Genomic DNA, 27,148 nt, shown 5'->3' with positions numbered 1-27,148 from the left:
ATATCAGCCCTGCGCCAGTGTAATTTTCTTTGAGAAGAAAGTCTTTGTTTGAAAGAAACTTCCATTACGACTAGAGCCATCTGTGAAAGCAAAACACTCTGATGTAAGAGGCAATCACAAATCTTTGAGGAGGCGGTCACCTTCTCTCCAGACTCTTGCTGAGATAATTGCGTAAACACAGTTGTAATAGTCAAATCCCTGTTGTACCTTGATGCTGGGACTAAATCCTCAAATATACATATATCCATGTAATTTAGTTCCAATTTGGTTTTACAGCATGTTACATCACAGATGACTCTTTACCACAGTTGGAAAACAATTAGTCCCCATAGTCTGTGCTCAGCCCATTCTGTCATGGGCACCTCAGAATAATAACTGAATTTTGCATTGGTACTGTATTCTCACTGTATCCTTACTGTATGTTATGAGGTTTTCTGATTACATCCAGTACCACTCTACTTACCCACTTGATCATTATAAACAATAGCTGTTGTCATTTAATATGCAAATAAAAATGTGCATGCTTTGTTTTGTTTGACAGCCACATGACTATTACTATTGCAATAAACGTGCTGTGAATTTGAGCGTAACTTGACATAGTAAATCATCTGTTTGCATTCCTAGACGTTCAGGCCAGCTGCTGTGTCTTCCTCACTGCCTGTCTGTCTACCCTATAAACTGACTTCATTCTACAAAATAGGAACATTCAAACATCATAAAATCATAAAAATGTTTTGGGCTAGTAGCATACACCTCAGCACATTATATATTAGGCCCTTAGTTTAATCTTGAAAGTCCCAGTTCTGTTTTTACAGATTTAGGGTAAGATATAATCATTTGGAGCAATCACCGTTAAGATGCAACTAAAAAGGTAGTTTAGCTTTTTGCATAATTAAGTAGTTAAAAGAATGTATAGCTCCTGAAACAAATAGACAGAAATATACAGGGTTTGGAAAGAGTCTGAAGATAAGCAAGTGTCCAAGAGAGCACACAGTGAACGCTTCCTTCAAAAGGAAATCAAAGTTAAAAGAAAATGAGGTGAGGGCTTCCTGCCAGATGGTTTGTGTTCTGTACAGATATACAGTTCTTCCTCTGGGTCGTGTTGGTCCTGCAATCACTGTGCTTTCCTTTGTCTCTGCCCTGTGCTTGGCATGTATCCTTTATGTAACAATACCAACAGGACCACCACAATGAGCTTTAATGACTCTGCAAATGTAGAGATATGGCAAACAACCTATAAAAACTCTGAGTCTTTCTCCCATCTCTGTCTGTCTTCGAAGGCATGGAGTTCGCGTAAAAGAGAGTATGATTTGGATTTAGGAGGGCCTAACAAATTTGTGTCAGAATGGCTTTCTCAGTTAGAAAATTGCTTTAAAATGTGCCTACATCAGGATTCACAAGGCAACTGCCGATGTGCTACAGAGGGTCTGTTTGCGTTGGACAGAGGGCCAGAGAGGGTTTGTTTTCTGAGGTCTCAATTCCTTCTGTGATTTTAGTGCAATCATTTATTAAACCTATTTGTAAATTATTTTTCCATTAACTTTTTATTTTTTAGAAGGTCTTATGGGCCCAAAAATTAATTAAAGAAAACAAACAGCATAAGAGGATCCCATCCCAGACAATGTTATATAATCTTTTAATGAAACTGACATAAGATTTTTATTAGATCTTTCATATTAATCTGAACGATGAACATGTTTAGTGCACAACAAATTTGGGTTTGTTTTCTAATATTAATTATTCCTTTACTAGAATGAGTTTTAAATGATTTAAGTATTGTTCTCTGTCCTGTATGGATTTCAGCTTTAGATATTAGGTATTCAAGCCTTACAAACCTTAAAAAATCTGATGTCAAACAAGAAAATGACTACGATATGACTTTGACCCATGTCACATGCACATTACTCAGTCTTTGCAGTCTGTTCCATACAGTACTTCACAGTAAAAAAAAGAAAGAAAGAATTAAAACATTCACACAATAAGAGGCTGTCACTCATATTTGACCTATGGATGAGGGAGGCAAGGCCGTTCTCGGTCTCTGCTGAAAGGCAATGTCACTTGTGGCTGGGACAGTGGCGATCGTGCTACAGAGCAGTGTCTCTCGGGCACAGTGTGGGGTGTCAGAGGCACAACACAGCAGGCTTTGTGTGCAGGCCTCACTCGATCCTGATGGGAAGAGCCTAGGGCCGCTGCCAATGGCCACTGTTAATTAAGGATCCCATTGTTTGCCTTTAGGATTCCCCAGACGTAGAGGTCAGGAAGTCAGCCCATATTGTTCACCCTGTGGGATGCTGACTACAGCACTGCGAAGATCACATCGGTTTCTTTTAATGACGCTACAATCACTGCCTTTTTTTTAGGACAACGTAGAAGGCGTTCATCAGCAAGCATCAAGAAAAAGCAGGAACTTATGCTGGTTTGGGGGGAATCAGTGGCACCACCTCCATCTACAGTTATTGACAGCTTTAATCTGAAGTGTTAGGAAAACATGGGTCTATCCGTTATGATGAGCTAACTCCATGAATGAAAAACTAAATGCGGTTAAGTATTAATAATCTCTGAAACTGAGATGGTTTGAAATTATTTTCAATTTCAAGCAGACGTGCTTGAGTTTATCAAAACAGAGACATGACCCGGGTGCAGTGCATGGGATCAAGAGAAGCTCTTGTTATGGAACTGAAGGCTGTGCTGAGTCCTGTTGAGTCCTGTTAGCTGCTGTTAGGCCACTGGGGGGCGTGGCCTGGGGAGGGTGAGTGGGGGAGGGGCACTATGGGAATGTTTGTACTGTCTGAGATCTTCCCTCCACTCTAACTCAGACTTACTTCCTCAGATTCCCAGCCCCATGCATGTCCTATGATGTGTGTGTGTGTGTGTGTGTGTGTGTGTGTGTGTGTGTGTGTGTGTGTGTGTGTGTGTGTGTGTGTGTGTGTGTGTGTGTGTGCTCAGAGAGAAATCAAGACCATGCAAAGGAGACAGAGATGCATTGGTAAGGCTATCTGAGGACAGTGAGTCTGAAATGTAAACAAATAGGGCTTATCTGTAAGGCTAGAGATATAACAGAAGGCTTTTCCCTCTTGACATGACAGTTTATCCTGCAGCTCAAGTCCATCCCAGTGCAGTGAAAGGTGCATCTTCATGGCTGTGTACCATCAAATACATCACTCATTACCTCCACCTCACATGGCCAGACAAGTAGGAAATGGGTATAGCATCAGAACCAGCGAACGAACCTGCGTAAAATGTAAAACATGTAAAACAAAATATTTCATAAAACCTTTGTAGTCTTGGCTCTACAGTGGAAGAGCCATCTGATAACAAATGCATGCACTGTAAAAAAAAATAGTCATTGTTGACTTTAAAAAAGAATAACTTACCTGACTTACAGTTTTATCACCCACTGGACCTTCAAATAGGGAGTTACCATTGTAAAACAGCTTATCCTGTCTGAACAACAAAGAAAAAAAGCAAATACGTGATAAATCTGTGCATAATTTCTTTACGGAGTGTGTTCTCCGATAAAATGGAAAGCTTTTTTCTTTCTTTTTTTCCCCCACAAGGCAGTCAACCTGCTCATGTCACTCATCGCCCGGGTAACCTAACGCCGTTGTGCAGCTGTACGAGACGTTAGGGTGAGTAGGGCCTGATCCAGGATTGTGAACTCGGGGAATGACGAATGAAAAGCTCCGCCCCCAGCCCGCCTGATTTGCACACAGAGGTTACGAAATGACGGAAAAACAGCTCGGCAGTTACGGAGCTGGCACACGACGCCATCGGCAGAGCCGCACCGATAACGGAAGTGTTCGGTACGTGGCAGAAGGACCTCTTACCTGGGCCATCGCTACGCGTGTGGTTGGCGTGACGTCAGCTGCATTATTGCTGTTGCCGTGCGTTGCAGTGCATTGCCCATGTAATGCGCTGTCAGTTATGAAGGAGAGCGTTTGCTTTCCTGTAACAAGCTCCCGAGGTACCTTGGGAATCCGATCAGTTATGTCTACTGAAAATGTCAGTTCAGCTTTATCTGTTCAAGATGCTTAGCCGTGCCAGCTAGTGCTGATGCCACATTTTCCCAACATTTTTCCAGTGAAACCTGATGCACTGAAAACATTTTTCTATACACCAAGCCAAAGGAAAGCCATCACCTTAGAAATGGAGGAACACAATGTGTCCATTCATAAATATGCCCCCACCCACACTGCATAACACCAATCTGAACCCTTCAACTCAAATTTAGATATATTAATAACATAATAGTAATAATAGTGTAATTAAATTAAGTCAAACCCAGGCTTTAGGACCTCAGACTGATATTTAGTTTGCTTATGATCTTTGTGTATTGCTATTTATTTATTGGCTTATGAGTTTGGCAGGTATTTTGTTCAAGTCCAGGTTTCTCAGAACCCATATGTGAAACAACATTATCTACTTTGAACAATTACTTCATAAAAACGTTTCATTAGTCGCTGGCAGTTGGACTAAGAATATTTCCAGCAGTACAGATATAAAGTTGTTTCTCATGGCGTTCATGACACACATTGTGTTGTGAAGTATATTTTGTTTTGTGTCATTTTTTTGTTATTTTGTCACTGCCGGAATATCAGAGTATGTTCTTGTTTTTCCTCTAAGACTGATCAGTTCGACCAAGGACAGTGTCGTTAAAGAACCCAGGCTGTGTTAGCAGTCTTATGTTTGAACTCAAGAGAGATTCACATAACCTTTTCATCTTCTAAACTCTGTCAGCCTTTATTTGTGTCCAGTCCTGACTGACATGACTCAGCAGTAAGGAAGTGCACTTAAAATTCCTTTCACTGGATCAGTTGTGTTAGCTCAGAGCAGCCAATCGCATGTTATGTGGGTGACTGTTTTTCCGGTAAAGGCCAGGAAGAGCGGACGTTGAATAAGATGGCCCTGTGTCTGAGAAGAGACTAAACAGCAGTAAGTGTGTATTCCTCGCACGAGTCCGTCACGAATTGAGTGTTTACTTCACTCGAACATTCCTCTCCTCTAAGGGTTCACCAAAAGTGTGACTGTTTGGACCTGTCAAATCTGAGAAATGTCAAATAAAGCACACGCAGAGAATCAGCCAAAGATCAGTCTCTTCCCTCCTATGGTTCAGGAAGGGGACTATACTTGCTGTGCTCACATAGAGCAGATAGTGGAAATGGCAGCAAGACTGACCTCACGTGAAAGACTGGCCTCACGTGAAAGACTGGCCTCACGTGAAAGACTGGCCTCACGTGAAAGACTGACCTCACGTGCAAGACTGGCCTCACGTGAAAGACTGACCTCACATGAAAGACTGGCCTCACATGCAAGACTAACCTCACGTGAAAGACTGACCTTACGTGAAAGACTGGCCTCACGTGAAAGACTGACCTCACGTGAAAGACTGATGCTGCCGCTAGTTGTGCTTCTTACTGTCAGTGTTCATTTTCAGCAAGATAAGAAATGTTTTGCTTTAGGGGGGATAAAAAAGAAAAAAACCTTAATATTTTTTTTAATCAAAAGTCCCTTTGTCAGCAGTACAAGCATTAAATGAACACAGTGTACGCTTGGCACTGGTGTCACTACTGTCTGTACCAGTGACTTGAAACTGGTGTCACTACTGTCTGTACCAGTGACTTGTTTATCACCATCAACTGCATGTCAAAGTAATGCTGGTCTGCAAAATGACAAACACAGGAAAAATGACTCAAATAATAAGTAGACTTGTGTCTCCGTCTAATCCATTCCAACCAGTAGTTTACTTCAAATTTCAGATGATTTTCATATGAGAAGTAAATTAAAACTGGTCTGGCTGATCATTCATGTCTGGTTTTATCATCTGATACTGAAAAACGAATTGGTCATAAGGTACTTTATATGTGGCTTTAGTGTAGGTGCTTCCTGCTTTCTGCCTGGGCTAAAATAAAGGGCCATAAAAGTGTAACCACACAGGAACAGCCCCCGAGCTAGAATGTGGTGTCATGGTATGTTTTCTGACTGCACGGTGACTATGAGTGTTTGAATGGTGGATTGATGTGCCTTCTTGGACGTAAGAACTCCTGGGGTTCAGTTTACTCTAGTGACATCCTGGACAGACACAGAGACACGCACGCATTACATCTGAGCCGAAATCTCAGTGATACCAGAGAGCAGCTCTGTTAGTGCCCATGTTTTAGCACAGTGTTTACAGGCCCACAGATGACATTTATATTTGGTAAGGCCTCTTGAAAAATATCAGTGGTTTGCCAGCTATTCGCTTGTCACCTTAGACGCAGGAGTCGAATGATAAATGCTTACTGACTTGAGTGCCTGGCGGTGAATTTAGCACTACTTTGTGGAACTGGCTTCACTGGGTTCACTCTTTACCTTAGACATATTATTGCATGATTAGGCAAATAAATGCAATAGCATATAGGAGGAGTCAGATATTGGTGTTGAGAGAAAATACATTTTAGCTCTAAGCACAGACTTCCTGTGACCTGTGTTTTGAATTGTGCAAACTGACCCTTCAGTTTTAATAGATGTGGTATGTCCACTTAACATAATATATATAACTTGGACCAGAGTCTTGTTAATCCCCTGTCCCTTTTAGTTTTTCCCTGCAAAACTGGGCCCAGGGGGGACTGAGTAAATTATGCGGTATCGTAATCACTTCTCCATTTGTTACTGCATCTGAATGTATTTTTATTGCATATAAATCAGAAAACTGCTAGTTTCCAAGAACTGATTTATTGTATGCTATGTTAGTTAGTCTCCATTGCATGCATTAATACTCAGGTCAGTGTTTAGTATACTATAAAGTATTGTTGTGAGTATGTAAAGGTTGGAGAGTAGTTCTGGTTTATAGCTTCATTATTCTCATTCTTTTGACAACATTTCATAAGTACACTTTTTGGTATTGACAGAATCTCTGTGTCATCGAGGTGCCCCGAACAATCCACATGTATGTTAGTGTAAGTGTCATATTTAGAGTGAGATTTTTTCCCCCTATAGCTAACCATTATCTCCTTGTTAGTTTGCAGGTTAACAACCTTTTACTGTGTTCAGGATGTACTTGGCTCAGCCCGGTGCACTAACCTGGCTCCATATATATATATATATATATATATATATATATATATATATATATATATATATATATATATATATATATATATATATTAGGGGTGGGACGCGATCAAAAAAATTAATCGAATTAATCGGAAGCTTTGTAATTAATTAATCGAAATTAATCGCATTTTAATCGCATTTCAGTATTTAACATGAGAAATATTAATTTAAGTTTGAATGATGAATGAATCAATGAACATAATCATAAACTTCAACATCTTGTTTATTTTTCCACCAGTCTACTACACAGACCAATATATGTGTAGTGTGCAGAAAACAGTTCAGCACATTGGAAATTCTGATCAAAAATGTTGTTTAATTTTGGGAGTTTTGCTCAGGATATTGGAAGAATTGAAGTAAATCAGAAGATGTTTTTTAATAGCATTTTAGCAATTTCTTTAATTTCCCAGGCTTCTGCCACAGGCATCTCCATAGTGCCTAGAAGTGGTCTTCTGCATGCTCAAAGCAAATGACTGGATCTTCATCATCTATAGATTCATCATCTATATGAGCTGTCACACCAAGATAATTCTTGTTGCTAACAGAGGTCCAGTGATCCCCAGTCAGAGCCACATTTGTGTCGCTCTTCACAATAACCTGTTTTACTTCCTATTCCTCATCATACAGCTGCTGGATTTTCTTCGACATTGTCTTTGTGGGGTGAGTTTCCCAAAACGTTCTTAGCGCCAAGTACTTCGTTACCTCATTCTTACGTACGAGGTTAAGAAGTACTTGGCGCTAAGAACGTTTTGGGAAACTCACCCCTGGACGGTAGTTCGTAACTTGCATCAGTTGACGCAATGTGCAGCGCTTCTTGTACGTCTTTAACTTCGACCACTGAGAGCGGACAACACAAATAATGTGACGCGTCATGTATAAACGCGTGCGGAGTCGCGCGCTACGGCCACTCGCGAAAGTTTAATCCAGTCTTAATGGTCCAATGAAGGTAATTTAAAAACCAGGACATTTCCTCACAGGATGTGAATTACGTAATTGGTCACCCTATCGTACTAGGAATACATTTAGCAGCTAAGTTATCATTACTGACCTGCGCGTTAAGCTGGGCGTACACTGTGCGATTTTTGGCCCATTTTCAGCCGATTTTTCACTCGTTTCGGCTCAATCGCGTGTCGTGCATCGTATAGTTTACACAGGTAAACGAGGAGCGATTCACACCTCACGACCAATTCCCGATCAGAAATCGCAGCGTCGCAAGAATATCAAACATGTTTGAAATTCAAATCGCTCCTCGTGAGAGTATCGCACTGTTGAAGCAGCTCCACGAGCCGACTCTCCCTGCGATTTAGTCGTAGTTTGAGCTGGAGCTGAGTACACGATTTAAAATATCGCACAGTGTACGCCCAGCTTTAGCCGCAACATGTTTTGCGTTGAGGTGGTAACGAAGGGTGGAAGTGCTCCTGTGATAAGCGAACTCCTTCCTACATAAAGTGTAAATAACACTATTTTTGTTTGTAGCCTACTTCCATCTGGAAGTTTATATTTAAATTTCCCATCCACCAGCGTAGCCTCTTCAGTCATATCCATCATGATCTTATTGTGCGTCCATATAATCTGTATGTCTGGAACTCGTGCACTGAGAAACATTCCACGGTGCAAAAGTGTCTCGTCCGTTAAATGCGTTAAAATGCGTTAATTTTTTTAGTGCGTTAATTTTCCTGTAATTAATTAATCGAAATTAACGCGTTAAAGTCCCACCACTAATATATATATATAGGACATTTACTGTGTTCCTTCTCCAAAATCATTGTTTATTGTTAACAAAATGGCACAAAAAGACAGACTACCTACCATGACATGCTTCTTTTGGATAGAGTGTTGAATCTTTAAGCAGTGACCGTATAATGCTAAAGCTTATATTTAGCCAACACTGGACAAGATAAGAACGCTTATCTCAGCAGTTACGCGTCAGAGACAGCAGCTGGTCATGGACAGAATAAGCAGTCATGTTGAGCCTTTGTCCAACCACAGCTTCCCAAAGAGAACCTACAGTATATATTTGTGTCAGGCAAAATTTGGACATCTCTCGTTTGGGAGAGGAGACCAGAGAGACGTGACCAACCGAGTGTATAAATAAATCAGCATAAATAAACAGGTGAATAATCTGTGGCTCTCATTGGCATAAAGAGAGCTTCTCATTCTGGGTGTAGCGGTTAGCTCTGTGAGTGCCGGGCCTGTGGGCCCTCTTTTCCTGTACCCGTAACTGCGCATACGTTTATACCTGCTATATTAGTCTGGAATCCAGGAAATGTTGGCTCCCACAGGTTACAGTCTTTGACATGGTAAAGCAAATAAGCAAACATAGGATTCTACACATTCGTGGAATTATGATTTTTACTATTGAGAGGAGACATGGAAATTCAGAAATCAGTAGTGATTTAGAATTATAACTTGATGTTAAATGGATAGTACCAGTCAAGTGACCTTCTTTCTAATATATTTGTGTGGTGATTTAAAGTGATGTTTCACATGTTTACATTAGCTTGAATCACACAAAGTGAACTTCAATTGAATAATAAGATCCCTAATCAGGACTCCTACAACTAATTCTCAAAGTAAACATGAGATAGGAGGCTGGACTCTTAAGAGAGGCCAAATTTGATGTGTGTGTTTAAGCATATCTGTAAATCAATCTCCTCTCTATCCTGGCCAAGCTAAACACAGATTAGGGGAAAGTTGAGTTGTGTTTTTTTCCCCTTCCCTCGCCTTGCTCTTCTCTGTAGGGTAATTGAGCGTGTTGTATCTGGTGGGTTTGGTGTTCTGTGTGGACTGGAGTCTCGCGGGAGTCTCGTGGGAGGCGGCTGTGGGGCTCAGGCTCCGAGGCCTCCATTGTTTATACTGATGGTTTCCAGATGCTGGCAGAGGGAACAGCCAAACTCCCGGGCCAGCGCCAGTCACCAGGAAGCAGTCCAGCGCTCTGGAATACTCGGAAAACATGGCGCAGCTTTGCAATTGCAACCTAGAAGAGAGTGCAGGGCCCAGAAACCGAGCTGTCTTTCATTAGGACTGACCACTTGGAATGAGAAAATCTCAGCATGTGAAATGTTAGGAATCAGAAACATTATCGTTCATAGGCAGGAATGCAAAAATATTTCCTCCAATAGAATTTTTGCATTTTTCCTTTTTTTTTTTTTGCACTTTTTAAAATGGTGCTGCACTGTTAGCTCATATTTTATTATTACATAATTGGAAGGACAAATGAATGTGTACATTCCTTGCTTAATAGAATGTTTTACTCAGTTACCAGAAAGAAAAGTATTTACCAAACAATTGGTTACCACACTGGTTTAACAGCACTGACCAAAAGCAGATGCTTCCTGTAATTATTGATCAGTCCCTCCCTGTTGAGGAGGAATTTTGGCCAATTTCTCATTGCAGGGCTCTATTACATTTGTGAGTTTTCACATCTTAATGGGGTTTTGGTTTTAGCCTTTTACAAGGCTATTTGAAAGCATTCAAATTCTTCTTTTAACCTACAGTGACCTCAATTTGCTTTTACCTGTTTAGCTGTGTGACACAGGTCAACTCTCAGACACACTCTCACATTCGTCTGTAATGTACTCGGCAGCAGACACCTAGTGTCTACAGTGTCTATATCAATCACACATCTTTGTATAAATAAGGAAAATATCTACAACCAACAATAATACAGTTTCAACAGGACTGGAATAAAGCTGACTATTCACTATGCTCAACTGCATATAGGGCAAACGTGGAAGTGTATTTTCTGTTTTTCTTTTTAAGTTCAAGTGTTTTAAATGAGCTAGTTCAGTTCATTGAGAGGTTGACTTCATGTCTGGTAAAGCTTTTGCGTGGCGTTCATCACCCTCCACTTCCAGCTGCCTTTCCTTTGGCCTGCTCCAGGATCAGTGACCAGGCCCCAAGCGTGACTGGAAGAGCTGCAGGGCTGACCCTGGGTCAGCGGCTGAAGCTGTGTCAATGCCAGCTTCACTCTCCCCTCAGTGGGGGCTGCACTCGCTGATCTGTGCGGCTTCTGGGTGAGCCTGAGCCCTCCGTTTCAGGAGGGCCGGTTTTGCTAACACAGAGGCATTGTGAGCGAGCAGATTTATCATTTAACGGCACACCTGTTCCTCCTTGTCAGTCTCCGCGATGCTGTCTCCCCCTCGCAGGCATAAAAAGAGACAGCTGCACCCACAAGAAAAGGACCCGGGGAGCCCTAAGGAAACACTGGCTTCATTTAGCCGCCCTGGTGGGAATTAATAAATAACACCAATACGCACCTGACTGGAATGCTTGCGCAGATCGGGCGTTTTGCCCAGCGCTCCGGAAATCGCACGCAGACACAGCTGAGAAGGGCCACACTATCATTCTTGTGTGTGGGGGTCCAGGAAGGGCCATCTGCAGACACCGCCTTGGCCATGGCTGAATCTGCCCAGCCAAGCCAGACAGAGCTCCTCTTGATCACACTCACATTGTAATGCTAATGGCGCAGTGTTGTTGAGCACTCGCTGGTAATCCCACTCTGTTACATGTACAAGGCACATGTGGCTCTCTGACTTCAGTGAATAGGAGCTTAATTACTGACAAAACAATGCTGTGAACGTTAAAATTTTAATGTTATGATCTATTAAGAACATTAAAACAAGTCTGAAAGATTATAAGTCTGTTATATCATAGCCTAGGGCATTTTTTCAAAAATAAGAATGGATTTGAGTAAAATTGAGTAGAGCAATTATTGTCCACTAGAGATCTTCTTTAATCAGCAAGCATCATTATTTTCACAAGAATGTTTAAGCCGTGCTATCCAGGCTATTGTGTGGAGTTAGCAAGCGTGGTTTTCGTGATTAGTGAAAGATTATATGTGCTCTGCTTTCTGTTGACTCCGGTCACCACATCTATTGTGCAACTGAAAGCCAAAAAAAAGTAGTGCGATTTGTGTGGGCTTTTCTCCATCCTGTGCCTCAAAAGATGACATGCATTTCCTAACAAAAACAAAGTCCTCAGACAAGGCCAGAGAAGTGGTTTTCTACCATTACCATCAAGAATGCACTTAAATAGCACAGTTATCCTTCCAATAAATACTTCAGCGAAATCAAGTCCTCTGGAGCACATAAGGCACAGAGGAGTGAAAGGCATGTTGTAGTGGTAAATAACACAGAATTTCAGATGTTGCTGTGAGCAGCTATTTTTGATGTTGCAAAAATACATTTTCTTTTATTTGTTCAAATATGTAAACATGTTTGAACACAGAAATGTTGTTGTCAGTAGGAAACTGAAATGCGTTATTGCCATAGAATTCAGCAGCACAACATTAAAGCCCACCGCCGCTGCGGGCCATAACGACGCTTTGGCACCGCTCTTAGAAGGCGTTTGGCGTGTATGATGCAGCAGGTCGCGTGAAGCAGCAACCCGCATTTAGAAGAGCATGTACAAAATTGTACTGCTGAAATAATGATAAAAACACCGATGTAATGAGTGAAGCAAGAAATGGTAAGCAAGAAAGTAACAAAAGGTCAGGTGAACCACTGTGATGATCGTGTATCGTGCTCGTGTTGTTAATGCTGCTGTTCCACAGTTTTGTTATTGTTTCTACAGTACTTAGACTTTTATCTTTGTAGCTTCACAAAAATTGTCCCCTTTAGAGGTACAACATATCTATGTATGTTTCCATACATTCTGCCATATATTTCTTGCCTTGCCATGGGCAAAAAACTGGCATTGTTTGTGAAAATATTATTGTTGTGGCAAGGTTTACAGTATGTGCCTTAGGAACATTACATGGATCATCCATTTAAAGTTCTCTGAAGTAATATTTTGTAACTTGTTTTCTTTATTGACTTTTAATATAGTCTGGATGTCAGATGTCAGTTAAGACATCTTAGTTTATTTAATCAGTTGATGATTCCACATTAATGCATTCAGGGAACGGATACCATTTACAGTTGGTAATGAATAAAAACTATTATAACCATAATAAAAATCTTCATAGTAGGACATGGATATGGATACTAACAATTACAGAACTGGCCTCCCTCTGGATTTATCTCAGCAAGCTAATTAATTGTAGACTACATGCAATGTGGCCCAATCGGGTTCAATCAAAACCTCAGGTGCTTTTTGGATACGCCCCTGTGTTGTTGTGATATACAGTGTAGCACTGATAGTGTCGGTCACTGCAATGGCCTCATGAAGCCAGAGCTCAGTGCGTTTGCTCAGATCTTTACAGGCATCCATCTAAAGAGGGTGTATATGCAGCATGTACTAGACAGAAACCATTATATAGAGACAGTTTATGCCTATGCAGAAACCATATATAAGCCCATACGAAAAGGTTAAAAGGGACATTGGAGAGACCTGTTCCAGGCTCATGTTGTAATTAGGGCTTTTTGCTTTTTGGAGGATTGTGCCATCATTCTGTATGGTGCTGCTTCATTGCTCTGACTGTGCACGCAGCATTGCTCTGCAGTCTGAGCCAGAAACTTATCAGTCAACCGGCAGATCTCTTCCAATGATAATACACCGAATCAACTGTGCTTACAGCAAATGTTTCAGGTTAGCACTTTCTTCTGGCCCTCGTTTGCTAACCCATAAGGCATAATTGAAAGCAGATCACTGGTTTCGCCGGTGGGGGGTTAGTGTTTTCTCCTATTATACCAGTGTGGAACACCCATCTGCTTCTGATTTCCTTCCCCCTTCCTCGGTCCTGTAGGGCCTGATTGCAGGACCCTCTCCAGCTGCGAGCCATGACTGCCGTGCTGTGGTATTTGTCCTGTTGCAGGGAGGTTGGCTCCACGGCTGGCTCCCAGCCCCCCCCCCCTTTGCCCTCCGCAGGGCTCACAGCTGGTGGGATGGGGAGGGGGGGACACAGAGCTCAGATTCACCTCTCTCCCTCTTCCCCTCCCGGTGCCTAAGCGTCGGCGTACCGCTAGCGTTGGAGGACATCGGTGCGGAACTGCAGGGTGCTTTTCGCCCTCGCACACCTGGAGTTCTTCTCGGAGATGACTAGAGCATGCGGGACAGTGTGACTCTGTTTCGTCCATCAGATCGTTCTCAGTCACTGCCTTCGGTATTTTATTATCTTCTTGTGCTCTCCTGTGAAAGTACTAATGGAGATCCATTTGTGCCTGGACTCTGTGTCCCGTAGTCTCCGAATAGGTGTATCCTGAATGTAGCTATGCTCCCGACAACAGACATTTGTTATTTTAACCCACGCTATCATGGAAATTAACATTGACCTCATGCACAGACAGACTACAAGAGATCCAGCTAAACCTGGCTCTACATTTATTGCTGTTTTCCATCTACAGCCCCTCTGTACTTACGTGTTTGGCTTTGCCCCTGCAGTCCAGGATAACTCTGGAGATAGTGCTAGCCTGCCTAGGCCCCTGTGAGCTCCAGACTGAAGAGGTCACTCTGCTTGTAGAGGGTTGTGCTGTGTAAACATGCAGGGACAGAGCTGGGGTGGCCTGACTCTGTAATCCCACTGTCAGCTAGTGAAGTCTGCTCGAAGGAGAGCTGCTCTCTTACCAGCTGCAATCCTTCAGGCTATTTTGATCTCCTTTAGTTAGTCATAACGTTTTGGTATAAGCTGTCAATATGAAGCAATAAACACACATTTTTTTTTTTTTGCCTGACTAATGAATTTTTCAAAGCCAAGATATTTTGCAGAGCTAATTTATAGAACATAGACACACATTGCATAAATCCAAACGAGTCTCTTAGAATCAATGGAATAAGTCTTGTAAAATCAATGGTTTTATGGAAACATGATTTATTGTTTGTTAGAACCGAAAGTCCAACAAATGTGTTGAGTCCATGTTGCTCTGTTTCACTGTGTCACGAATTAAAAAATGTCCACGTTGAAGCGCTCCAATGTCTCACCATGCTGATCACACCAGGGCCTTCCACACTCAATTAGTTCTAAACCTATTAAAAACACAACCGAAATAGGTCAAGCTGCTGTAAACAGAATATCATGTGTGTCTTCTGGCGTTGGCCCAGGGCATACCACAGAGCACTGCTGCACAGATACAGCCTTTTCACAGGACCTGACATTCTTAGCAATGTGATGATGAGACAGAGATCTGAGTTCTCCGAGACCTCTGGTCAGTTCTCCTTCACAGCGAAGCACCAACTTGTAAAAAATAAAAGAATGTATCTAGCTGGATCCACTGAGATGAAATAGCTCCTTCAGAAATGCATCGTTATATGAAAAGGCAAGAAGTGTAAAAGAAAAAAGTGTCAGATGCACTTCATGCAGTTAGAGAGGCATATGAGGAGAAAATGAATGGTCTGATCATCCTCCACATTGAGTGTCACCACCGTAAGGCCATTGATCGGTACTGCTAGTATAATCATTCTACCAGAGAGGAGCTACACCTAATGCCTGATGGAGCCCAACAATGGAAAATGTGAATCAATAGTGCTAAAGTCAGTTATGGTATGGCTTTTATTATTCTCCCAATCCTACACACCCCACCCACATCAGTCCTGCAGCACATGAGCGGGGCCATACGCAGTGCTCTCGGGCAGCCGTACGTCAGGCCTGTCCTGGAGTTTGGATGTGTAGCCGCAGAATGTCATGGTTTCCAGCTGCTGTCAACTGGGAAGACGGCCTGTTGACAGCGGTTGAGTCATGTTGTTTAAGGCTGGGGGGGGAGGGTCCTCGCAGCAGGTCCTCTGTGACGCGTGTTGCTGACTCTTTGCGCCCCAGAGCAGATGCTTATGATTTCACCTCCCATTACTCATGTGGGACCAATGTAACGGATCCACCCCATGGACCCCTTAACCCCCACACCCCCATCCTACACCCCCCACACCCCCATCCTACACCCCCACCCCACCCTCCCCCTCCCGCTGCTGTCTGGAAACTGCTTCAGGCCTCGGCCACTTCAACCATGAGCCACAATCACATGGATGAACCAGGCCCTCAGAGGGCTTCTTATTACACCTGTTAGAAAAGCTGCTCTGTTTAGAGGGGGGTCATGATGTGAGACATTTTCTGCCCATGAATGTTTGGGTCACTGTCTGACTGTCTGACTGTCTGACTGTCTGACTGACTGACTGACTGACTGACTGACTGACTGTCTGTCTGTCTGTCTCTCTGTCTGTCTCTCTCTCTCTCTCTCTCTCTCTCTCTCTGAGACCTTCCTGCTCTCTCATTGTTTTGTTTTTGCTCTCTTTTTTAAAAGATGGATGATGAACACATGTTGAGCTTAGAACACATTTTCAGAGCCTCCACCGTACATCTGTGAAGCCTTATTTGCAGTTTAAATATTAAAAACGTTGGGATTCAACAGATTAGAGTGGTGGTTTGGAGATGCAGTTCTCTGGAACTGTTGCTGTTTTGTATGAGGTCCTGGTTACTAAAATAACAAGGGTGTTAGATCAGAAGTTAGTGCTGAGAAAAACACTACTATAAAAAAAGGTCTGAATTATATTTGGTTGCAGAACATAATAAGATTTGACAAGGTTAAACCAAATTGAGTAGTTTTCTAATTTGTTTGTTTAGGGAGTTCTTGGAATCTAGCAATCTATCTTGATGGCAACAGAAAACTCTTGTTTGTAACACCAGGGGAAAGGTGTTTTTTTCCCCTTTTTGCAGTGCTTGTGGTCTAGATATTGGTGCCAGCCTTAGCTCACTGTGTTGAAATCACGCCCAAGTCAGTTAGAGAACAAACTCTTGTTTGAAAAAATGTGTTATTTTGCACATAACACATATGCTTCTAATACAGACACGAACAGATGCTTCTAATACCAACAAAACCTTGGTCATTATCAAAAACAGGTCATACCTTATGACATTGTATGTATCTTCTTAAACATTACTTCAAAACCCTATAGAACATTAAATTAGTTTTTAATGGGTGTCCTGGTAAGGTTCTAAGAACAGTGCTGCATGAAGTCAGATTGATTTTAGGAACAGGGTTTGTTTAATACTCTCTCTCTGGCTGGATGCGAAACATTATCTCTTGAGAAAAGAAAATGATGCTGTTGTGCTAGCAGCTTCTAGGCCTCCTGTTATTCTAAGCACAAACTCAGAATAGGTGATATTATTTATTTTAGAGTGGATGCAGTCACATGACATCAGTTCTTCCACCGAGGCTTCATACACTCGATTGCTTGCATATTTTAGCACCAAAGTAGTGCTGGACTAACCAGAGTGACTGCCATGCTGTTTCAGGCCCGGCCCAAGGGCGAAGGACTGACACCCTACCAAGGGAAGAAGAGGTGCTTTGGAGAGTACAAGTGTCCCAAATGCAAAAGGAAGTGGATGAGCGGAAACTCCTGGGCCAACATGGGGCAGGAATGTATAAAGTGTCACATCAATGTGTACCCCCACAAACAGGTACAGTGCAGCCTTCAGCCCTTTCCTCAATGCACTTCACACTATGCACATGTATTGTGTTAATGCGCAATCAGGTTGGCATGTACATGTGTTAATCTGATGTCCCACCGCAAACATGCTTGTGCTGTGTAAACAGTTTGGCCTTTAGTGGAATTTTTCTGGTGAATGGAGCCCCATGGGCTGCCCTTGAAACCTGAGCCTCGGGCCCCGACGTCCCCTTAACCCAAACACTGCTGGAACTCAGTCTTTCCCCTTCCAGGAAATACACGCTGAAGATATTTAGCCTAAGAACACAAATAGTCGGACTAATCCGTGCATGCAAATCATTTCAGATTTGTTGATCACCATGAAAGATAATGCTGGCCACACAGTAAAGCCTTGCTGGTGATGCACGGCTAAGGTCCTCGATCCAAGCTAGTTAAGAATATAAATATAAGTCATCTAAATCTAAATGTGGCTTCCATCAAGTGGATAATGGAGTAGCCAGTGTTAGTGGCTACCGCGCTCACGTCCACCAAACGTGACGTTAAAACCACGTTACAGCATCATTTGTTTGGCGGAAGTTTATTTCCATTGGCGTGACATGGCTAATTTCTCTCTTCCATCCTTTGTCACCATCACGCACTTAACATATTTAACACCACCCACACATACAAGAGCCTCAGTATGTGTGCGGCTAATCAAACAAAACAAAAACCCCAAACAACACACGTGCTTTTATTATGTTCCCACACCGGAAACATCTGTACCGCATCTATATTTTTATATTTCACACCCTATACCGTTATCCATTTTACATTCTTACCTTGCTTATTTAATGTCTGTTGCCTTTCTTGCACTATGTTGTCCTGCACTATGTTACATGTAACTGCTGCTGTGATTTTGTGATTTTGTAGTATGTCATTGCACTGAGGCCTAGCCTAAAAGTGTTTCGTTATGCTGTACAACCCTGTTTCAGCATAATGACAATAAAGTTGAATTGAATTGAATTGAATTGAAAGGGTGTCACAACTCCAACACTTCCACGTGGGGAGTGAAAATGCCTCACTGCTCCTGCCCTGACACGGTGTCGAGTCCTCCAGCCAGACCTGTGCCAGAGACTCGGAGAGCATGAGCACGGAACGGTCTGCTGGGAGATCTGATTCCGTGAATGTGCACTTGCTCGGGGTGCGCGGCTGACGTCTTTACAGCACGAGCACGACCGAAAGCAGAGGCACCGCAGAGAGTCACCAGTGCTGCGTTCTTGCTTGGCAGGAATTTACTGTAATTATTAAGCACATCAGCCAAATCCTTAATCCACAGTGGTGTCCGATGTTCCTTAATATTATCATCTTCAAAGCCTTTTGTTCTTGAGAAACACTCCAGCCTAACGCTACATTGTCTCATCCCAATGGCCCGTGCTAACCTAGTTTTCCATAATTCATAAAGCGCAGCTGAGACACACTGGAAAGAATAACAAGATTGTGAAAAGATCCTGCATAGACGATGGGTGGGAAAACAAATAATTGTGGTAATGTTTATGATCAACAGCCAGAAACTGCTGGCTCTCATACATATTCTTAGGATCTGCCAAGATTTCCAAGAAAATGACTCACCTCCTTAATTGTCATGCTGGTTTGAAGCTTCATAGGAATAAGCGTGCCAGAGAGATGGATTCCTGAAAGCATTTCCAGTGGTTTAGAAACATCTCTTGTAGTGATCAGAGTGTGTTTCTGATACCAGTCCTAACCAAATGTTTGACACACCCTGCCGATTGAGCCAGACTGTGGTTTAAGCCCTGAACTCATATGACCTTCCATAATATCAACCTTCAAGGCCCCTTTGCAGCAGTTCTCAGCAGTTACAATCATAGTCAAGTTCTGGGATGCAGAATGTTCCCCATTCAGAGGACGCTGCCTTGATAATGGGCTGAAAATCCGAACTAAAGGCACAAATGACACCAGAAATGGCACAAATGACACCAGACGTGATGTTCCTCTCTCTGCAGCGCCCTCTGGAGAAGCCCGACGGCCTGGACGTGTCTGACCAGAGCAAGGAGCACCCACAGCACCTGTGTGAGAAGTGTAAGGTCCTGGGCTACTACTGTCGCCGAGTGCAATAAGGACCATCGGGTCCAAGCCCCTCCTTCCTCTTCCCCTGCCCCGCCCCCTCTGCCACGCCCACCAAGTGCTCCATGAAAACGTTAGAAGTGCCAAAATATTCTTGTAAATATCGCCAATACTAATAGGGCCTCATGTTTCAACATTTATTTGTTCTATATGTATAATTGATTATTGAGTATGTGTTTCAAAGTGTGTCACTGACAGTATTGTTATCCATACTAGGCACAATGGGTGACCTCAACATTGTGTTCTTTGACTGCGTGTTTACAGACTCTGCCTTCATTTCCCCTGCCAAGTGAACTTTGTGGATGTGCTGAGTGGTAAAGGTATTATATTAGTTCAGTCAGACAGGGCATTGGGTGCCTTGCAGTGTTCTTTGGGTCAACAGCACACCATTTTAACTGTGAATTAACAGGGGATATTGTACTAGTCATCCCTAGCTTTATTTGCATATTTATTTGTAATGTTTTTATATCATCGTGCAATTGATTCAGCTAAACTGGGATATTTAGCCCCGTTTGTATGCACAGGTATTGCCTAACCCCACCTCTTGCCATTAGAAACTACTGTAGGATAGAATCGTCTTGTATGAAATGCAGCAATGTCAAGTTCTTACTTTTGACATACTTGTATGTTTGACATGCATATCAAGGCATGCTAGATAACTTTACCGAACACTACAGCATTCAGCTGGCTAAAGCTAACTCGAAAAACACCACAGTTAACGTACGCCATTCAGTTTGTCGGCAACAACACAGTACGCTAACACCTTATGCAACAAACATGAGTTACATCACTGAGCATTAGCCTATGACAGTATTGGTTTTCACTTCATCTTAATGCTAGCTGGAATATATACCTTTATTGCCTCAGGATAGACACAGCTTTGGGAATTCCACATTTTCCTTCATCTTTTCCCTGTGCCGTGATAGGCTGATGCTGACGGCCGGCTCTGAGCACGCTCCTGGCCTGTGTGAAGCTATGCAACTCTGCATTGGCCTTATCTTTAACCAGCTTGAGTGCTAGATCTCTGTTGTGCATAAGTAGCATTTATTAGTGGAACTAAAAGCATTTACTTAAAGTACATATTAAAATTCAACCATCACCAGCTCTGAAACAGAAATACTAAATTAGTCAAATACTTGGTCTAAAGAATTGACTTGAACCAATGTGGCCATATTTGTTTATTTATAGAATATTTGGAGATTGGTATGCATCTTCGTGGCATCAAAAAACATTTTGAATTATTCTTCCCCATAGATTAGGTTATTAACATCACAGCTGTATAAAAAAATTGTAGTTTGTATATGTCCAAAATTGAAAAGTGATGGAGTTAATCGCATCAAGGCTGTGATGATGGCAAAAGAAAGACCTGTTTCTGAGGAATGGAGGTAATGCTCGGCTAAAAAGTGGCAGAGGGACTAGGTATGTTATGATGAAAAGTCTTTTGAAAGGTCTGAAATGTGGATATGGATTTGGTTATGGTTGAATGGTCATAGGACAGAGGAAATTTTGGAAATATTTGAAGAGCATAGTTTAGTATAGAGATTTTATCATGGGAGTTTGATGTATTTTCAAGATATTGAAGATATTTTCTATAGTTTACCTCGACTGAAAGATTTGTTTTTTAAAAGATTACATTACATACTAATTGGTCACATTTGACTGTGATCAAAGAGCATTTAATATTTTATAACATTAAATGTAGCTTTATTTTGTGTAACAAAGGTAATTTTAGACTCATTTGTAAGCATTTGCTGAATGAAGTTATTGAAAGCAAAATATTGTTTCGTAAAAATTGTAAGCCTAGATGTACATATCCAGTGAAACACGTTTCTTGGTATATAGAATGTGTATAATTGTTTACTAAACTTTGGAAGTCATAACCTCATATATTTTATGTTGTCTGAAATGTTTTTTTTTCTGATTTATTGAGACAAATTGTATATTCTCAGAAACAGATCACACCTGAAAGGATTCGTTCAAAATGCTTAAGATCATCATGCACATTGAGGTGTTGGTAGGTGATGTTGTGCTGCTCTAAGATGTGAACTGAAAGTGCAGAATTATAATGAGCCCGTTAGCACTGAAAACCAAACCGACTAATTATTTCCCTCCCTTCATTACTGCTTGTACATTAGGTTTGATTTCCTGATGGTAAATCTAATCACACTATGGTCTGTTGCCAAGGAATCACCAGTGAGATATGTGAGATCAGCGTCTCACAGAATGAACCTCTACAAAACAGGTCACCGTGTTTCGTCAGTTCTATCTAGTAGACCTTCTATACTAGTAGAGCACTTTTCTCAGAAAATATAGTTTTACTGTAGGCTGTTAATAGCTTCATAATAGCTGCTCTGTGCACACATCGTTGTACGTTTTCAGATTCATTTAGTATGGAAGAATGTGCGATCGTCATTGTAGGAGATGAGCCAGAAGCGTTTTTCTCAGTAAAAACCTATGACTTCAGTCCAGGCACTGCTGATCCTCTGGTGTTCTACACGTTACTGGGATCAACTGGGATTGTCTGTAGCCTTAACTTGTGAGCAAGCAGAAATAAGTAAATAAATAAATAAGAAAAGAAAGAGAAGGAATACTGAGAGCTACTTCTCTCGTGGGGGCGAGTTTCCTGGTCCCTGATGCGCCATAGTGAGTGTGTGCTCATCCGCATCCTTTCAGACTGACCTCATGTTTGTGGGGAACGTTGCCTCCTCTGAACACCTCAGCAGTTTGAAGAGTGGGAGGTTGAGGAGACTGTGCCGACCGCTATAGCCGAGTTGGTAGTTACTTGCTGGTTTTCTCTGCCCACATTAGGAGGCATTTTAGCGCATGTAGGTGCAGTGTTGTGTGGCGATCTGCTCATACTCCCATAGAGGGCAGAAACACCTGGAGGTGGTGGTAAAGTGTACGTGCATTTCCTATACAAGTGCTTTTACGCATGTGTTTGTCTTGAATTACATATACTTGACTTTTATAGCTCACTTTCAATGTAAACTTATTTTCTATGAAAGTTATGTGTATTTTGGAAACAAGTTTGGATGTTGAAAATTTTTCAATTTGAAACCGGATTAGATTTTTTTTTCCCTTTCAAAGAAACAATTTTATGTTTTTATGTATATATTTGACGGCCATCATTTTCAAGTTAGCTATTTTGGAATGTTGTGATGCAATATTAAAATTGTTTATGCGAAAAAGGGCAGATTTCTGAGATACAACAGAGCTGGGAGTTTTGATGTTGTTTTACAATAATCCAGGGTTATATCCTACGGAAATATTTATGGAAGGTCTTTCTACAATTACTTCTTTTTTGTATAAAATGCAACAAAACTACACTAAGAAGGAAATATTGATGTCTAAGTAGAATATTATTCAATGGTTGGTACATAATTATTATGCCCTTAAAGCCATTTATTTGTGTTTTGTTATTTTAGATATTATCAGTATATACGGTAAAGTTATTGCCCATTACAATTATACAGTTGTTTTAGTACACCTATGAAAATTACCATGTTTTTGCTATATAGTACAAATGTTGCAAATAGCAGTTCTAGGAAAGCAATAAAGCAGATGCCTACATTTAAGACACTGACTCACACCACTGTAGATCAATCTCTATTAAACTGTGAGTTTTCAAATGTCACCAATGTCAAAGAATGATTATGAAATATTGTTTCTTCATCTTTTAAAATTAAGATTTACTTAAATATTTTTAATATTTGTGTGAGACAAAGAACTGTCGCTGAGTTTGCATGTGCATGTGTTTTAACTGGTTTAAGAAGTATACTTCTGTGCAATGTATTTAATATGACCATGCTATTTCTTGGAAAAAATCTTTCATAGAGTTCACCTCACTAATAACTGATGTTACAATGAAATGCCTTTTTTCACTACTAGGGTATACCAATTAATCCATATTTACTGAATGTACTGATGAATCTCGTGAAAAGTTAGAAACTCATGTTTCTGTTCTCGTGTATGATGTCTGTAACATATTTGAGATCATAATGGATTGGACAGAGCAACAGAGCAGGCTGATAAAAGACTGAACTAGAAAATTAAACTAGAGAACAACTCTGCTGCTCAACGTCCATGAAACGGCATTCCGATATGTGCCTTATTCGTTAGTTAGGAAAACTGAATACTTTGTGCTTTTAGGAGTTTGTTGAATTAAAACATCAAATCTAAAAGTTCTCCCTTGTCTTATTTGACCTCCAAACTTTATTATACAGCAGTATTTATTTTCTGCTTGAGCCAGCTATACGAGTTTTAAGATTTTTAACAAATATTTGTGCCTGTTTGTCAGTGGAAACCTCCAGCCACCTCAAAGCTTTCTCTTGGGAGGCAACATGCCTGATGAATTACACAGATACAGTGATGCAGTTGTAATAGAAATTCATATATAAAGTCTTGAGAAGAGTTGTAGTTCTGAGAGCAGATTCATATACTGCTCAGAATTCTAAGGAAGAACTTTTTCAAAAAAGTTCATGGCTTCAGTACGTCACAAAACCATATTTATTTTGACTTGGGGACATAGAGCACAGTAAAAAAGACAGATGTTTCTTTTTTTACCATTCAGCTCATTTGCTTGTAATAATTGCAAACATGGGAGTGCTACATAAGAACGTTAGATGTTGGCAGTAAAACTGCCTTTGCCTTCAAAGCCAAGTTTTTGTAATTTGACTACATATTCCAAATCACTGAAACTTCACAAAAGGGTGGAGGACCAAATTATAGCAAGTTTGTTACAACAATGCAGACTTAAACAGAACAGGAATGAGTGTGTCTCTATAGCAACTCTGTAATCTGAGAAGTCAAACAAAACCTGTGAGCTCAGTGTGCATATGGTTTCACTTAGAGAAGACTGTTTTCCACAAAAGTTCATAATTTGGCTTCATAAGGTATTACAGTGATGTCTCTACCATCACCTCTTTCAAAATGGTAGTGTTTTAAAAAGTATAGGCTTATCAGATGGTGTAAAGATATTGCCATACAAAGTTAATGCATACTTAAGGTAGAAAGGTTTCATGGTCATGGGTATGATGTCACATCCTCTTCTAGGGGACAGGAAGTCTTGTCTAAAATAAGATGTGGTATCAGGAAACTTAAAAAACTTTGGAAGAAAACTTAATGAACGGTGGAGAAATTACTGTAAGGCGAAGCTACAAGTAATGATCTATCATGTGATTTTATATAAATATATATTTATAGTAGCCCTCATATGGAAAACATCCTTTTAGCCATTAAAAGTGAAAGACATGACCAAGGATTCAAATATGCTGAAATCCCACATCACAACCACTTTCATATATACTTTCATTTATTCCTCCATTTTCTTCACATCAATCTCAAGAGGTACAAACACTATATGCAGCTTTTATCTTTTAAACAAAAAATATATTTTAAAAGTTCTTGGTGTTTGTTTTTGTCATTTGAGAAGCCTTTGGCATGCAGGTCAAAAATATGCTTACATGGTAAGCATAAAATCCATACAAACATGGTACAGAAACAGATGTCCATGCAGACCACTAAAGCCCTTAGGTGAGTAACATGTAGTTGAATTAAGAGGTCTTCTTAAGACACTATGTCCCATTTAATGTTTGAATTATTCATTTACATTCATTTACAGTACTGGCTATGAAATTAAATCCTTTACCTTTTTGGACAGAGACTAAATATTAAAAAAATAAAAATCAGTTCTATACATTGCATTGTCTAGTGTTGTTTAACTTCCCCACAGTCTGTAATGACTATCTTCTTAACTGTTCCTCCATCGTGCAGACCATAGGACTCCATTACAGTGACAGTCTCCATGCCATCTTTTACTTGACCAAACACAACATGTTTGCCATCAAGCCTGTGGAAGGAGGACAGAATGAAAAGCACATTCGCGAGACCTGCACTATACTCTGGTTAACGAAGCTACGGTGTGTCATAGACAAAGCATCTTAAATACAGCCACGCTGATTTGGCTTTAATTTCCCCTGAGTATTACACCCATTTATCACTACGGAACAACTGTAGTTTCACTCGAGTTGGTGTAAATGTGGTCTGGGTTGCATACCATTCTGTTTTTGTTGTGCAGATGAAAAACTGAGAGGCATTGGTGTTTGGTCCAGAGTTTGCCATTGATAGCACACCTGTAAATACCCAGAGGAATAAATGTTAGACAAATCTGTAACGTGAATTAGCTTGTCATTTTGTACAGTAAGGTAATGTGTTAGGATTTGGTGGCCACATCATCAAACGCTCATTAACAATGATCAGATCATAAAGGAAAACAGAGAGACCGAAACATTAAAACCGACTGTTGCGCTGCAAGGCGGCGCGCATCTGGACTGGGTAAATAATGGGTCTCTACTATAATTACATCCAGGCCAATGTTACACAATCCGACACTATTTGGTCATATTTATCCATCACGGGGATTTGTTGGTTTAGGAACCCCCTGGCACCAAAATGTACTACGATACATTGATGCCGACTGGCTATGAAAGTAGGTCATTCGTTTGTAGATTACAAAATCTGTGCTGCTTACTACTCAAACCAATGTCGCCACCTAGTGGCATTATGTGGAAGTGAATATTGCACCCCACACACAACAATGTTGTTCCAAAGAACTGACAAACTGTTAGTAATGACGACTGAAGGGGGTAAATGTGTTATATCACCTGGTCCGGTGTGTTTCAACTTGAAATTCTCATCCTTGAATTTCTTTCCATAAATAGATTTTCCACCAGTTCCATTATGATTTGTGAAATCTCCACCCTGAATAAAAAGTAAGCAGCAACTCTTAATTTTCGGTGATTGTGCGCATTTTTATATCTTTAGCAAGAACCAATGATGCTCCAGCTCCATCATAAGATGATATGATGTTCAACTGATACCTGGCACATGAACTCGGGTATAATCCTATGAAACACAGAGCCTTTATAGCCAAACCCGAACTCGCCTGTACAAAGTGCTCTGAAGTTCTCTGAGAGAGAGAGAAAAAACAATCACTCTTCAGTCATTTTATTTTAGATTTTGGTTTATCGTTTAGTGAAATTCCACTAAAAACGTACCTGCGGTTTTGGGAACAACGTCTGCATTCAGCTGTATTAAAATAGGAGCTGTAATGTAATAAACCTTCAAGCACATCCCCAAGGTCGTGGTACGTTTAGTCTACGATACCTAAACACATACAACCTGACCCATGTGAAACACTAGTGTATAACATTGAGTCATTTAGGAAACAAGTCTACAGTACATCGGTCTGATTTACTAATAACAGATTCTTACTTCAATTACGATTCTTCCGATAATCTCGTCATCAGCTGCGATGTCCAAAAAGACGACTGGGTTCGGTACTGGTCCAGATACCAGTCTATTCGCAGCAATTGCAACTGAGCAATATTTCAAACGATTTTTTATTTGTAACATTGTGGCACAAATGGTTAAAAAATAACATAACTACCTAATGTGAAACTCGCCAGACCGGACCAGTAACCCCGGTACCAAACAGCGCGGAGCCATGTGACGTTTTTGTTCGCCGTTTCGTGTTAGTGGAAACGAACAGCGACATCGTGTGGCTGGTTGTGTAATAATGCGGTTTTTGTGTGGCTGCCACATGGCACAATAAATAGTTGGT

The 27,148-nt window shown here is 41.0% G+C and overlaps 2 protein-coding genes across 5 annotated transcripts in view; one reads left to right on the top strand and one right to left on the bottom strand.

Moving 5' to 3' along the window:
• zcchc24 (zinc finger, CCHC domain containing 24) overlaps positions 1–23,711 on the top strand; it is a 34,009-nt gene extending 10,298 nt beyond the window's left edge. Inside the window, exons 3-4 of the mRNA XM_076975157.1 lie at positions 17,255–17,419; positions 19,407–23,711. Coding sequence (XP_076831272.1) covers positions 17,255–17,419; positions 19,407–19,520 — 279 coding nt within the window. The 3' untranslated portion in view covers positions 19,521–23,711. The remainder of the gene's footprint in view (positions 1–17,254; positions 17,420–19,406) is intronic.
• A 304-nt stretch (positions 23,712–24,015) lies between these two features.
• On the bottom strand, positions 24,016–27,060 carry ppifa (peptidylprolyl isomerase Fa). Of its 4 annotated transcripts, none has more exons than XM_076975158.1 (6): positions 26,800–27,060; positions 26,583–26,613; positions 26,406–26,494; positions 26,190–26,286; positions 25,583–25,658; positions 24,016–25,375 (listed from the first exon to the last, which is right to left on the bottom strand). In XM_076975158.1, exons 1-6 carry the CDS (start codon positions 26,938–26,940, stop codon positions 25,234–25,236), a joined length of 576 nt encoding a protein of 191 aa, XP_076831273.1. In that variant the 5' UTR covers positions 26,941–27,060; the 3' UTR covers positions 24,016–25,233. The 4 variants fall into 4 exon arrangements, with proteins under 4 accessions (XP_076831273.1, XP_076831275.1, XP_076831274.1 ...); XM_076975160.1 differs by having other exon boundaries at positions 26,583–26,691; positions 26,800–26,938; XM_076975159.1 differs by having other exon boundaries at positions 26,583–26,706; positions 26,800–26,931.
• Between the last annotated feature and the right edge of the window lie 88 nt (positions 27,061–27,148).

Source organism: Brachyhypopomus gauderio, chromosome 15 (assembly GCF_052324685.1).
Source record: "Brachyhypopomus gauderio isolate BG-103 chromosome 15, BGAUD_0.2, whole genome shotgun sequence".
NCBI classification, from domain to species: Eukaryota; Metazoa; Chordata; class Actinopteri; order Gymnotiformes; family Hypopomidae; genus Brachyhypopomus; species Brachyhypopomus gauderio.
Note: the sequence above shows the minus strand (reverse complement) of the source record. Positions and strands in the feature narration are given on the sequence as shown.

Bases quoted from the DNA above. Each gene is read 5' to 3' on its own strand.
- ppifa (XM_076975158.1), bottom strand. From the start codon at position 26,940: ATGTTACAAATAAAAAATCGTTTGAAATATTGCTCAGTTGCAATTGCT. The intron at 26,614-26,799 runs GTAAGAATCTGT...ATTTTAATACAG, and splicing joins TCGGAAGAATCGTAATTGAA to CTGAATGCAGACGTTGTTCC. The intron at 26,287-26,405 runs GTATCAGTTGAA...CTTTTTATTCAG, and splicing joins TACCCGAGTTCATGTGCCAG to GGTGGAGATTTCACAAATCA.